The sequence below is a fragment of the Pipistrellus kuhlii genome, unplaced genomic scaffold (genome assembly GCF_014108245.1).
Source record: "Pipistrellus kuhlii isolate mPipKuh1 unplaced genomic scaffold, mPipKuh1.p scaffold_m20_p_5, whole genome shotgun sequence".
Lineage (NCBI taxonomy): Eukaryota > Metazoa > Chordata > Mammalia > Chiroptera > Vespertilionidae > Pipistrellus > Pipistrellus kuhlii.
This window is the reverse complement of record NW_023425551.1, coordinates 54,204,276-54,219,307: the sequence shown is the minus strand read 5'-3', so window position 1 is coordinate 54,219,307 and position 15,032 is coordinate 54,204,276. Positions and strand designations below refer to the sequence as shown.

At 42.2% G+C, this 15,032-nt stretch overlaps 1 protein-coding gene across 1 annotated transcript; it reads right to left on the bottom strand.

The window, feature by feature from the left end:
- Positions 1–3,417: 3,417 nt before the first annotated feature.
- Positions 3,418–4,752, bottom strand: LOC118705150 (oocyte expressed protein). The gene is made up of 3 exons (XM_036413503.2): positions 4,508–4,752; positions 3,927–4,106; positions 3,418–3,576 (listed from the first exon to the last, which is right to left on the bottom strand). The coding sequence occupies exons 1-3, from the start codon at positions 4,692–4,694 to the stop codon at positions 3,467–3,469; spliced, it is 477 nt and encodes a 158-aa protein (XP_036269396.1). The 5' UTR covers positions 4,695–4,752; the 3' UTR covers positions 3,418–3,466.
- Between the last annotated feature and the right edge of the window lie 10,280 nt (positions 4,753–15,032).

Sequence of the window (15,032 nt, the reverse complement as noted above, 5' to 3'; positions counted from 1 at the left end):
ATACTTTTAATCAAAACAGGGCCCTTTAAAATATGACTAACAGTGGGACCAAAAAACACAAAAAAACCCGTGCCTCTTAATGGGATGTGCTGAGAACACAATATGATTTATCTAGTATTTTTTGCCAAAATATGCATAACCTAGACCTAATCCTGAAGAATCATCCAAAAAGCAAAAGAATTGTAAATAAGAATCAAAAACTGCAGACAGCTGAGAACAGTGAATAGTGCACATGGGGGGACTAGGTAAACTGGTTGGCAGAAAAATTTAGTGTGGACAGTACAACTCCAGTTGTTTGTGGAGTCTCTGGAAAACCTTGAGGATTTAACTGTGGAGTGTGAGACAGGCTGGCTTTTATGTCTGCCTCTGTACTTCCGTTCATACCTCCAATTTAGTTAATAGACATCTGCACTATTTACCTTCATCAGAATTTTTCTCTAGACACCTAGGAAAACCTTGCTTAAAATATTCCCGACTCCTTCTGAAGCACCTGTATAATCAGGGGTTTTTGTTTTAGTCCTCACCTGAGGATATGTTTTTATTGACTTTAGAGAAAGGGGAAGGGAGGGGGGAAAAAAAAAAAAACAGACTGGGTGGCTTAAGCAACATTCATTGTTCTCAAAGTTCTGGAGACTAGAAATCCAAGATTAAGGTATTTCCAGGTTTGGTTTCTTCTGAAGACTCCCTTCTTAGTCTTCAGATGGCTGCCCTCTTGCTGTCTTCACATGGTCTTTCCTCTGTGCTCAACCTATCTTGTGTCCATATTCTTCCTCTTACAAAGACACCTGTCATATTGAGAAAAGGCCCTCCCCTATACCCTTATTTTACTTTTACTAACTCTTTAAAGGCCCTGTCTCCAAATACACTCATATTTGGAGGTAGTGGGAGGTAAGAAGTACAGGGTCATTTATAATTTAATTTTTATTAATCTGGGGGAAATTGGAATAAATTTTAAGCATAACCCTCTTCCTGCAAATACCAGTCCAAAATGTTCGAGGGTTTTGAGAAATCCCAACAGGAACACCTGCAGGAATATTTATCAGATTTCTACAGAATACACTGGCTGGTGAGGCTCTGCTGGTTGGCACATGGTCCCAGAAGGTGGCAGGTTGGATTATCGGTCAGGGCACATACCAGGTTGTGGATTTCTCCCTGCCCCTCTCCCCTCTCTCCCTAAAATAAATAATTCTACAGAATAAGAGAAAGCAGGAGTTCCTAAGCTTAAAGTTAGGCTGAGGCCCCCAATAGTGTGGTTCAGTGGCCAAGCATCGGCCTATGCACCAAGAGTCACAAGCTGGATTCTAGGTCTGGGTTGCAGGCGTGATACCCAGTAGGGGGCGTGAAGGAGGCAGCTGATCAATGATGTTTCTCTCTCCCCCTCTCCCTCTAAAAACAAAACATTTTTAAGTAAGGATGAGGGGAAATCACACAGAAAATAATTGGTTGAACTACCTATAACAATTTCTCTCGTGCAAAAAAAAATTGAGAAGGGGTAGAAAATATTAGTTCTAATGGACCAAAACTGAGAAGCAAACTAGGAATATGATGGTCATCACTTGTAATCACAGACATATTTTAAAATACACGTGTGTGTTTAAAAACCCTTGCAAACAGCTAAAATCGTTTACTCCTAAGGGGTAAAGAAAGTGCATGAGTTAAATCAACTCAAACTTTGCGTCTGAAGCCACAGAGCTCTTGGCCACTCCCTCCCTCCCCCCCAAAGAAGTCTGCTTCCTGAAAGTGGAGACAGCACAGTTTTAAGTCTGTTTTGCACAATTTAGTCATAACTATTTCACTGGTAATAGAAAAATCCCCTGGTTCAGGACACCTTTGCAAGCCGGGGTTGAGAAGGGGTGCAGAGCCAGCCAGCTTGGGGACAGAACACCTTCTGTGAGACAAAGTGCCCGGGATCACAGTTCTCCGGTGAATCCCAGCAGGATGAACGCTGATGGCCTTAGCTTTCCTGTTAGAACACCCGCCCGTGTGCGGAGAGGGAAGCACCCCTCCAGAAGGAAACGCACAACAGCTTCTAAGAGCCTTGAAGGAGAATTGCCCATTGGAATTACTGAGGAGCTTGTTAGAAATGCAAATTCATGGGCCCAATGGACTGAATCAGAATCACTTGAGGAGCATTAAACTTTTAGTAAGCTCTCAAGGTGATTACACACATGTTCAAGTTTGAGAACAAATGCTGCAAAACAAAAGTCCAAAGCATATTGTCCCTACATCTCTACTTCCTGTGCATGAAGGCCTGACTGACACCATAAAAATCATAAGATAGTAGTTTCAAAATGGTAGAAACGAATAAACAGACCAAAAAAAACACCCACAAATAAACAAAAACAACCACTTTTCAGGCCTTATATCTATCCTGAACATCAAGACATGCATGGACCTAACCGGTTTAGCTCAGTGGATAGAGCCTCAGCGTGAGGACTGAAGGGTCCCAGGTTCGATTCCAGTCAAGGGCATGTACCTTGGTTTCGGGCACATCCCCAGTGGGGGGTGTGCAGGAGGCAGCTGATCGATGATTCTCTCTCATCGATGTTTCTAACTCTCCTCCCTTCCTTTCTGTAAAAAATTAATAAAATATATATATTTTTAAAAAACATGCATGAATTCTTTGGTTTGATTTATGACCAAAAGGGAAATGTGTGGACAAAATGGGCCACACGATAGCTGGATAAGCTCAGGGGAGGCCTGCAGGGCTGTCTTGAAAACTCAGAGACCTAAAGTAACCACAAAGGATGGTCTGAAATTAAACTTTAACTAAAAGCAGTAATGCTCAGTGGTCACCTCCTAGGCTGGTATCTTCACTGACAAGGTCAACCTTTACCTTAACTGAGCCTATCTGTCTTTTTGCATCTATAATTAACATATCCTTGAAATGTCCCAGTAACTTGTAACTCTCCTTTTTCCGGACCCCTTTGGGCACAACCTAACACGTCTGGGCTCCTGGACAGATATCACAAATTTCTTCATTGTTATCATGTTAATTATTCCTCCACCCACTTAAGTGTCTATCATTTTACTTTTTATCCAATCCCAAAGGTTTCCCCTTTGCTTTCTCCCTCCTCTCTCATCTATCACCAATGGATTTCATGTAACTCACCTAGTCACCTCCTTCGATTACAATGCATAAAAATAGATGAGAAACCTCCCTCCTCTGGAGCATTATCTCAATTCTTTGAGGTTCTGCTACACACACACACACACACACACACACACACAAAGAGATGCATGAACTGCCAATCATTTGTAAATTTGCTTAATTTTAAGTGAGCAAAGATTGTTATGCCAGTGGACAACAAGGAAGATCATTTTATTACACAGCACTCACATCTACATCAGAATAAACCACCATCCATCCAGCAAAAGGAAGAAAGAAGCTGAGATGTAAGGACACTTGCTTCTTTCTGAACTTCAGGAGCAGGAGCAGGTGGGTCTCATCATGCTCCTGCCAATATCAGGCCACAGGAGACCGGGGAGCCTGGGGAGTCAGAGGGGGAGACTTGGGAGTCGGAGGGGGTGACCCATATGCCTTCAAGAACTTCTCAAGTTGTTTCATCTTCTCATCTGGATAAACAAAAATGCTCGCTGTTTCAAATGACTCCGTCATTGCGGGCAGGGGGGAGGGGAGTAGGGGGAGGGGTGCTGGCAACACCATTTCTCTGGGGGGAGGTTCTGAACTTGGGTCTGGAAATAGTTGTATAATCACACTGAGGCTGACACGGGCAGTGATGGGCCTGAATGTGCCAGATCTCAGCTTACTGCCCCAAGGTCCTACTGGGACTTGCAAAAAGGCACGCCCAGGGGCTGCCTGCAGCCTGATGGAGTTTATGGGGAAGGTAGGAGAGGCTGGAAGGAGGCAGGTGCGGCCAGGCGGTTCACCTGGGCCCCCTCCCCAGGCAGGTTCAGAGCCTCACCTCGGGTGCGGTTTTCCCGGTGTCGTCCTGCCAGGCTCAGGAGCACGCTTTTCACCCTGTTCTGCGCCCGGGGCTGCCCGAAAACGGTGATTTCCATTACGCTCCCGGAGCTCAAGGTATCCACAATCAGCAGGACCTGGTTCATCCACTCTATTTCCGGAATCATGGCTCCGTTTTTGCCTAAACAGGAAGAGAGAGATTGAGAGGTGGCATGGTTGAAGGTAGAGGATGCAGATTTGGCCGAAACCGGTTTGGCTCAGTGGATAGAGCGTCGACCTGAGGACTGAAAGGTCCCAGGTTCTATTCCGGTCAAGGGTATGTACCTTGGTTGCAGGCACATCCCTGGGGAGGGGGGGGGGGGGAGAAGAAGGGGGAGGGAGGGAGGAGGCAGCTGATCGATGTTTCTCTCTCGTTGGTTGTTTCTAACTATCCCTCTTCCTTCCTCTCTGTAAAAATCAATAAAATATATATATTAAAAAAAAAATAAAGGTGGCCCTGGAGTTTGGGAAGGGCTGTAGGGAGGTGCCCGGCCTCTCCCAGGCTGGAGGGGACGAGGCCACCTGCACACCTGGCTCGCTCACCGAAGATGGGTTCGGCCAGACAAGCCTCCAGGTAAAACACCAAAGGGTCTCTCAGATCCTGCTCAGGAAACCACCAGGGCCGCGTGCGAACCCGTGGTAGTGGGAGCGGCATCTTCAGCAGCCGGTCCAGGTCCTGGGCGGACATCCATGCGTCCTCCTGGACCACGGCCCCTGGCTGGTCCACCATGCTGGGACCTGCAGCTCCAGGGCCAGGTCCAGTGGCTCTCCCAGAACCAATCACACGCGGAGCCTGTGCCCCTTATAGGGTCTCCGTGCAGCCCCGCCCCTCCGGGCATTACCCCCCACCCCCATCCCATCCCCAGCCCAATTGGCACTGGGCCCAGGCCCTGCAGGCTCTGTAGGGCGCTTCCTGCCCTGGAGTCAATCACCAGGACTTCCTTTGGGACCTTGAATTAGTCTTTGTTTAGCTCCAGCTGGGTCTCAGCGGGCATCTGTACAAGTCAGGCATCACCTGGCCTCCACGGCTCCTGCCAGAGTTGGCGAACAGTGTGGTTTGCATTGGAGACTACGTTGACTGGAAATCACTTTCAGTGCCCAGATTAAGGTTTCTGAGCCACCTTCCAGAGGTTGGCAGGTAAATCAGGCTGAGGGCAGGCTCATTGAATCTACTTCTTTCTCTCTTCTGCTTCCTGCTCTCTTCTGATTGGTTAGTTACTACTTCTAAATCATTCAAGCAAGTGTTTCGCGTTTTAAAATATAAAAGTCAAAGCTGTTCCTTATAGAATACGTAGCAAGTATAGACAAATCCCATTTATTTCCAAAATCCGAAAACAGCTAATATGGATGTACATTTCTTACCGATGTTTTTAATTTTGGGTAAAACTTTAAATTATAAAAGATTTCACACATTCAAAAAGTTATATAACAAACACCCATGAACAACACCCCTGCAATATGTTAACATTTTCCCACACTGCCTCACTTCTCTCTTCTTTAAAATAGATATCACTCGAATATCTTTCCTTTCTCTCTCCACAGGATATCATTCGCCAGAAGCTGGTCTATACCATTTCATGCATGTTTGTATACTTTTTCTAATGCATCTCTAGAAATATTATTTGGCAGTTGTTTTAGAATAGATAGCAGCTGCTGTACCCACTGTTTTGTTCTTACGACTAGCTTTGTGCTGTTGTTGTTGTTGTTTTTAATCATTTTAATGGAAATTTTTGATCATTTGTATAAGGGAGATAGTATTAGTATACTAAATTCCCTCATCCACATTATCTAGGTATCAACAGTTAACCATAGATAATTTGTATAAGAGAAGGAGTTGAATCTAACTTTAGTGGGTGTTTTTACTTCTTCAATTTAATTTTAAAAATCAACACAAATGTGGCGCAGTTGGCTGAGTGTTGTCCCAAGAGGTAGATCACTGGTTGGATTCCAGGTCAGAGCACATGCCAGGTGTCAGGCTCAATCTCTAGTAAGATCTCTCTCTCTCTCTCTCTCTCTCTCTCTCTCAATCAATCAATGGAAAAAGTATTCTCGTGTGAAGATTTAGAAAAATGATAAAAATAAATAAATAAAAATCACGTAATAATGAATGCGCATTGTAAAAACACAAGTATTGAGGATATAAATATGTGAAAGTATTTTCTTTAATGTATTCTTCAATCTCTTACTAATCCTTTGAGAGTTGTGTGTATTCTCAATATCTTCTAGTTTAAATTGTCTTCTCAGTTTGTCTTTTGATGAATAAAATTTTTAATTTTAATGTAGTCAAATTCATCAATCTTTTTAAAAAATATGTCTTATTGATTTTTTTACAGAGAGGAAGAGAGAAGGATAGAGAGTTAGAAACATCAACGAGAGAGAAACATCCATCAGCTGCCTCCTGCACACCCCCTACTGGGGATGTGCCCACAACCAAGGTACATGCCCTTGACCGGAATCGAACCCAGGACCCTTCAGTCCGCAAGTGGACGCTCTATCCACTGAGCCAGACCGGTTTCAGCAAATTCATCAATCTTTATAGTAAGTGTCTTGCTTAAGAAATCCTTTCCTGCCAAAACTGGTTTGGCTCAGTGGATAGAGCATCGGTCTGCGGACTGAAAGGTCCCAGGTTCAATTCTGGTCAAGGGCATGTATATTGGTTGCGGGCACATCCCTGGAGTGGGGTGTGCAAAAGGCAGCTGGTGGATGTCTCTCTCTAATCAATGTTTCTAGCTCTCTATCTCTCACCTCTCCCTTCCTCTCTGTAAAAAATCAATAAAATATATTTTTTTAAAAAAGACCACTGGCATATTCAGACTTAATAAAATTGTTAAAAAGAAAAGAAAGAAAGAAAGAAAGAAAGAAAGAAAGAAAGAAAGAAAGAAAGAAAGAAAGAAAGAAAAGAAAGAAAGAAAGAAAGAAAGAAAGAAAGAAAGAAAGAAAGAAAGAAAGAAAGAAAAAGAAAATAAAGAAATCCTTTCCTGCTCTAACCGGTTTGGCTCAGTGGATAGAGCATCAGCCTTTGAACTCAAGGGTCCCAAGTTTGATTCCAGTCAAAGACATGTACCTTGGTTGAGGGCACATCACCAGTAGGGGGTGTGAAGGAGGCAGCTGATGAATGTTTCTCATCGATGTTTCTAACTCTCTCCTTCTCCCTTCCTCTCTGTAAAAAAATCAATAAGATATATTTTCAAAAAATCCTTTCCTGCCTAGAGATATAAAAATATCCACTATACTTTCTACTAAGAATGCTAAAGTTTCTATTTTAACATTTAAACCCTTGTACCACCTGGGGTTAATTTTTTTAAATTGGCATTAGGTAGGGAGATAATGTCATCTTTTTATAAGATGATAATTTTTTGCTTGAGCCATTCTCTCAAAGATGTATTCAAGGCCACTTCACATTATCGCTTGGAAAATTTCAGACTCTTGCATGTAGAATGAGTTAGTCACAAGACTGGTTTGTAGTAATTAATTATTAGGTCAAGACATAATTGAAAAAGGCAAAGTCAAGACTACATTCTTTGACATTTTCATCTGAATGGCAACATTTAATTCTGTTTTAGTTTCATCTTGGAAGTATAGTTATCTGGGGTCCTAGTCTTATGCAGAGACCCCATATTAAGTTTCCTACAATTGGCAAGCCTTGAGTTTTACTTGCTGATCGCATGCCAGCTTCAAAACGAAAAGGTTTTTAGAAGTTAGCAGAATCTGCCAAGATGAATCAGTTTTGCCCCTCTGTTATCTCCAAGGCTTCCTAATTTGGCTCTGATGAGTGGGAGGTGGGCATGGTTTTGATTCTGGCTCCAACATTTTCTAGCTCTGTGACTGAATGCAAGTTATTAAAACTCTTCTATCAAAAAGACTTCCAGTGGATCATAGGCTTTCGTTTTCTTTTCTTTAAAAAAAAAAAATACATTTGTGTCGTTGTTTTTAAATATGTTTTTATTGATTTCAGAGAGGAAGGAAGAGGGAGAGAGAGATAGAAACATCATTGATGAGAAAGAATCATGGGTCAGCTGCCTCCTGCATGTCCCCTACTGGGGATTGAGCCCACAACCTGAACATGTGCCCTTGACTGGGACCCTTCAGTCTGCAGGCCGATGCTCTCTCCACTGAGCCAAACCAGCTAGAGCTGCTTTCATTTTCTTTGTCTAGCCCTGGAGGAACCAGTCTGAGGGGCTTTGGGTTCAGGCAGTAAAAGTACGTGAGTGAATTGGTTTTGTAATTTCTCATTGCAAAGTTTTGTTCCCACTTCTTTTTTTTTTTTTTAATATATTTTATTGATTTCTCACAGAGAGGAAGGGAGAGGGATAGATAGCTAGAAACACCGATGAGAGAGAAACATCAATCAGCTGCCTCCTGCACACCCCCTAACGGGGATGTGCCTGCAACCAAGGTACATGCCCTTGACTGGAATCGAACCTGGGACCCTTCAGTCCACAGACTGACGCTCTATCCACTGAGCCAAACCAGTTTCGGCTGTTCCCACTTCTTGTAACCTTCAACTCTAAGGGTGAAATCTCTCTATACAATGAAAAATGTTACAAAGCATAAAGAAGACAAAATACCGATTTTTGTACCAAATAATAACATCAAAATGTATGTCACTGATAGGAAAAAAATGGTTAAAATGAGGAAAGTAAAGTTGTAAGAATATATTTAGCAAATCACTGTCAAAGGTCCTTGAGGCTCTGGTTTCAGGTCTTGTCCCATCTTTGTAATTTTTTAAGGATTATGTTGTTGACAGGTGATCATAATCTGAAAATAACCTCAGCTGTCTTTATAAGGTTTTCCCATCAATGCTGACTTAAGATAATAACAAATTTGCTGTTCCGCTGAAACCAGTTTGGCTCAGTGGATAGAGCCTTGGCCTGCAAACTGAAGGGTCCCTGGTTCGATTCCAGTCAGGGGCATGTACCTTGGTTGCGGGCACATCCCCAGTGGGGTGTGTGCAAGAGGCAGCTGATCGATGATTCTCTCTCATCGATGTCTCTAACTCTCTATCCCTCTCTCTTCCTCTCTGTAAAAAATCAATAAAATAGCCGAAGCCGGTTTGGCTCAGTGGTAGAGTGTCGGTCTGCAGACTGAAAGGTCCCAGGTTCTATTCCGGTCAAGGGCATGTACTTTGATTGTGGGCACATCCCCAGTAGGGTGTGTGCAAGAGGCAGCTGGTTGATGTTTCTCTCTCATTGACGTTTCTAGCTCTCTATCTCTCTCCCTTTCTCTCTGTTAAAAATCAATAAAATATATATTTCTTAAAAATCAATAAAATATATATATTTTTTTAATAAATCTTTATTGTTCAGATTATTACAAATGTGATCCTCTTTCCCCCCTCAATTGCTCCCCTCCACCAGGTTCCCATCCCACCCTCTGTCCTTTCCCCATCCCCCATTGTCCTCATCCATAGGTGCACAGTTTTTGTTCAGTCTCTTCCCGCACCCCCACTCCCCTTTTCCCTGAGAATCGTCAGTCCACTCCCCTTCCATACCTCTGATTCTATTATATTCACCAGTTAATATTGTTCATCAGATTTTTTTTTAATTCCCTTGGTTTTTAGATTCACTTGTTGATAGTTACGTATTTGTTGTTCATAATTTTTATCTTTATCTTCTTCCTTTTCCTAAATAACCCCCTTCAGCAATTCATATAATTCTGGTTTGGCAGTGATGAACTCTTTTAGCTTTTTTTTTATTAGTGAAGCTCTTTATCTGGTCTTCAATTCTGAGTGTTAGCTTTGCTGGGTAGAGTATTTTTGGCTGTAGGTTCTTGCTATTCATCACCTTGAATATTTCTTGCCATTCCCGTCTGGCCTGCATGGTTTCTGTTGACAAATCAGCTGACAATCATATGGGTGCTCCTTTATAGGTAACCACCTGCTTTGCTCTTGCTGCTTTTAATATTCTCTCTTTGTCTTTTGCCCTTGGAATTTTAATTATGATGTGTCTTGGTGTGGTCCTCCTTGGATTCCTTTTGTTTGGGGTTCTGCGAACTTCCTGGACTTGTAAGTCTATTTCTTTCCCCAGGTGGGGGAATATTTCTGTCACTATTTCTTCCAGTATTTTTTCGGTGTCTTGCTCTCTCTCTTCTTCTGGAATCCCCATAATTCTGATGTTGGTTCGCTTGAAATTGTCCCAGAGGTTTCTTACACTATCTTCAACTTTCTGGATTCTCTTATCTTCTCGCTTCTGCAGAGGAGTGTCCTCTGGCTCTTTGTGTTCTAAATCTTTGTCTTGATTCTTGCAATCTTCCAGTCTGGTTTTAGGACTCTGTGTAATATTTTTTATTTCAGACAATGTTTTCTTCATTTCTAGTTGATCCTTTTTCATATCCTCATAGGTCCCTTTTTGAGGATATTGTTGAATAACCTTATAACTGTAGTTTTGAACTCAATGTCCAATCTTTTCTTTTCCTCCATCTCCTTCCTTTGTGTCCTTCCTCTTGTCTGCATTTTAGTTGTTTCCCTGATTTGATGGAATAGCTTTGTGTGCTAGGTGTTCTGGTAGAGCCAGAGTAGCACAGCCTTCCCAGTTACCTGCGGTGGACAGTCTTGGTGTAGCCCTTTGTGGGCTGTGTGTGCAGTCTTGTTGTTAAGCCTTGCTTATTGTTGGTATCACTGGGAAGCTTTGATCTCCAAGCCAATTGGCTGTGAGAATCAGCAGTGTCTCAGCTAGGAGGGCTTCTGTACTCCGCTTGGATATTGCGGGGTCTCGGGGTGGCGCAGACAATCTTTGGTTCCCTGACAGTCTCGCCTTAGAAAAGTCCTGTTCGCAGAGAGTTTTGGAAGATTGGTTGCAGGCGCACGCACCTCTTTAGTAAAGGCGCAGACAAGCTTTGGATTCCGGCCAGTCCCTCCTTAGAGAAAGCCAGCCTCTGAGAAAGAGCTCAGCCACAGATGGGGCGGAGTCTCAGGTTGGTGCAGACAAACTTTGTTTTCCCTTTGGCTCCTTCCCAAGTCCCGCAGTGATGGCCTCTGGCTTCACACACCTCCGAGAGATCTCTGCTCACTGCCTGACAGTCTGGCCTCTCCCGGTCTGGGGCCGTCTATCAGAGCAATAGGCTGATTCTGTTTTCCTCTTGAACAAGAAACCCAGCCTCGCGTTAGCTGTCCGCCCTCTCCGAGCGCCGAGAGTAAGCCAGTAGCAAACTCAGCCCGCCCACCCTCTCCGCGCCAGGAGTAAGCCAGCGCTTTTTCGCGCACACAGTTCTCTGTGCCTTCACAGTTCCTGAGGTTCAGCGTGCCTTCTCTCTCCTTCCCAGATGGCAGAGCCTCCTCTCAGCTAGCCATCCAGCGCTTCAGGGCAATGCCTCCCCTGTTTTTCAGTTCTAAATTCAAATTTGTTGTGGTAGGCTGCATTCGGGTGTCTACCCTATGCCACCATCTTTGTTTCTCCTAAAATATATATTTTTAAAAAATTGTCTGTTCCATGATGGATGGTTTTATGGATACGGTTAGCTAATATCTACTTAAAAGTCATCTGGAGCCACCTAGTGGCCATACTGTGAGTGTCAAAGACTGAATAAAGGGTACAACCAATTTTTTTCCATTCCTCCTTTTCAAAATTAGGGACTAAATGTTCATATTTTATAATGTATTCTTTGAATCCCTCCATCTATTAATCTTTTGAAGGCTGCAATAGGATTATAACCTTAAAGTTGCTTTTTAACAAAATTATCTGCTAGAGCATTTCCTTTAACAACTATATTTCTCTCTCTTCTTGTACATAGGCCTCAATCTTTATAATAGCCCCTCTCTAAGAAATACGAATGAGTATAAAAGCTCCCCATCTTAAAATTACTTCTTTTCCTAACCATGCATGTAATAGGACTCATGTGTTTTCTTATTTGGCTGGAAGAGGGGGGTTTCAGGGTCCTTCAGACCTGGGAAAACAGTGGTGTAGCTGAATGGACTCTTCACTGCCTTTTCAGATGAGGAAATTGGCTCCTAGTGGGTCATTCACCTGCACCCTAGCCCCTTCTCTCATCTTTTCAGGTGGAGGATGAGGGAAGCCATTTTGGATTTTGAGAATATCAAAGGAGATATGATAGGATTTTGCTTTCATCCTTTAATTTGAGCCATTTCATTTGACAGTCTTTACATTCTGTGTTAGGTGGGGGGTGGGGAGTTCCTCATAGATTACTTTTGGTTAATTAACTTAGATTTCCAGGAAACCTTTGATATAATATTTGTGTTTGGAACTTAATGTCACTAGGTTTATTTAAAAAAAAAACAAAAACGTTTGTGTGGTGTTTTCTTAATTGAGTTCAGAGAGAGGGAAAGAAGGATAGAAACATCAGTGACCAGAATCCTTGACTGCTGCGTCCTTGCAAGCCCTCTGCTAGAGACTGAGCACGAAACCCAAGCATGTGCCTGTCCCGGAATCAAACTGTGACCTCCTGATTCATGGGTCGACCCACACCTGCTGGGCTCATGTCACTTGCTTTTAATCCATGCTTACAGAATAAAACTTTTACTTGCATTGGTCATGTCCCTTTATTTCCCTTCCAGAGTATTAACCTGTAACTTCGCCATTTTCTTGTTGCTTTTCGCTCAGTTTGACCTCTTTAAGTCACTTTTCCCACTACATTTTTTTTCTAGAAAAGAATTTCCTAGTCTTTCACTTTAGTCTTTTTGTTTTTGTTTGTTTGTTTCACTTTAGTAATGAACTCACTAGTGACCTGTTATTTCATTTTCCTTTTTCTATCCCTTCTCTTGATGTTAGCCCCTGATTTATCACCTGTTCCTTCTCTGAGCCTCAACAAAGTTCTGTGCTGAATTAACATCTTCTATCGAACTGGGACCATGGCTTGACTTAATTGAAAGTAGCAAAGTTTACTTCTGCCTAGATTGGGGACCAGAAGGGAATTATTTGCTCTTATTGAAGTAAATGGAATATAAAGTATGTTTTTTGTATTACACAAAAAGATTGAGTTTTGCTGTAGAAAAACAAATAATACCCAACATTCACAGGGCACCAAATGTTCATGCCTTAAACCTTTGGTAATACCCATCTTGGTCTGATGTTTCCACTGCCCAGAGACATAAGATAAAATTCACAGCTGCTCAGCATGTTAGCAAGTTAGAGCTGTGGCTAGGTATACATGCTTTTGGGTATCTCCACTTAAACAGTACCTGTTTCCTTCAGCCCTCCCTCAAACTCCAAAGGCTGATGCAGCAAAGACATGAACATTGCATGACAGGATTCATGTAGTATCGTCTTTTGATTCTGCCTGTAGCCTAATATGTGTGTTAACTTATTCCATCTCTCTTTTCATTGCTTCTCACTGAATGTTTTAAATTGATTCAATAACTGTGTGATTTGGTCTGTCCTGTGAGCTCTGGGATATCTTGCCCCATAATGTACTTGGAGACACCACTGCATCAAAGAAATCTGCCACTGTGATGGCTAGCAATGTGAAGGGGGTGCAATTAAGAGATATTCTGACTAAATGCTAAGAATCATCTTTCCAAATCAAATATTCAGGAAGGAGCACTTCAACCCAGAACTACTAAAAAATGACTCATGGTATAGAAAGAAAATTAGGAACTAATATTCAAGATGTAGATTGCCATGTGTGTTTGCTATTTTAATAAGTCTGCTATGGCCGGGACCGGTTTGGCTCAGTGGATAGAGCGTCGGCCTGCAGACTGAAAGGTCCCGGGTTCGATTCCGGTCAAGGGTATGTACCTTGGTTGCGGGCACATCCCCAGTAGGGGGTGTGCAAGAGGCAGCTGATAGATGATTCTCTCTCATCGATGTTTCTAGTTCTCTATCCCTCTCTCTTCCTCTCTGTGAAAAATCAATAAAATATATTTTTTAAAAAGTCTGCTATGTAGAGAACACAAGAAACAAATGGAGATAAATGAAACTAAGCATAGATATTATCTCATGAGACATGTTAGACATAAAGTAAATAGAGTTCATATTAAACAGGAAGAGAGAACAAAATGAATTACTATATTAAAGCACAGATAATATTGAATGTGCCTTTTTTATTTTAAAAATTGAGTCAATAATTAATGACTTTGCAAAAAGAAAGTACCAGACATAAATGTTTCACTGGTGAATTCAAACATTTAAAAACTCATACCAGTTTTCTTTTTTAAAATATATTTTTATTGATTTCAGAAAGGGAGAGATAGAAACATCAATGATGAGAGAGAATCATTGATTGGCTGCCTCCTGCAAAAGCTACCTGGGCATGTGCCCTTGACCAGAATTGAACCTGGGACCCTTTGATGCACAGGCCAACGCTCTAACATCTGAGCCAAACTAGCTAGGGCTAAAAACTTATACCGATTTTCTATATCTTCTAGAAAATAGAAGCAGAGGGAAAACTTCCTAATTCATTCTACGAGGCCAGCATTGAACTAATACCAAACTAGATGAAGTCATTGCAAGAAAATCACAAACTATTTCTTATGAACACAGATGCAAAATACTTAAAATGTTTGCAAATTGAATCAATAAAATTCCTTTGTAAAGTTCATTCATATTATCCATTTCAGATTAAAGGTCAGAGAAAAGAGATTATATACATAGCGCATTTATCCTTTTTTCTATTTCCTGGGTGCTCCAATTGCACTGTAATCCTATTTGTCCTATCACATTAAGAGTTAGAGTTAATTTCACGTCAGTTAATCCTGGATGAACCTGAAAGATGTGACTTCAGCACTTGATCTGAAGGTGTAGTACTCCCCCCCCCCCCTCCAATCCTGGACACAGACCACTGTTCCTAGCATCCTAATCGATGTCTACCGTGTTTGACAGGTGATTGACATGAGATTTGTTCAGACCATTTGAAGATCCTCATCAAAGCAGGAGCAGTCCCAGCTGGCTTGCTTGCCTGGAATAATATGCCCAGCGGCAGAGCCAGGCTGCCATGACTGGGGTGCCTCGAGCATTTATTCAGTTTATTTCATTAGTCCTAAAACTACACCAGGTAGTTCATTCAGGTCATGTGTTGAAGCCACATCTCTCAGGCCCGAGATTTTAAGATTGTGGGTCGTTGAATGTGTAGATGACCCCCAACATTCTGAAAACTAATATAGACTTGATTACATCAG

Excerpts from the sequence above, each read along its gene's own strand:
- LOC118705150 (XM_036413503.2), bottom strand. The coding sequence starts at position 4,694 with ATGGTGGACCAGCCAGGGGCCGTGGTCCAGGAGGACGCATGGATGTCC. Across the intron at positions 4,107-4,507 it reads TCTGGCCGAACCCATCTTCG|GCAAAAACGGAGCCATGATT; the intron begins GTGAGCGAGCCA and ends CTTCCTGTTTAG. Across the intron at positions 3,577-3,926 it reads CCGGGAAAACCGCACCCGAG|ATGAGAAGATGAAACAACTT; the intron begins GTGAGGCTCTGA and ends TTGTTTATCCAG.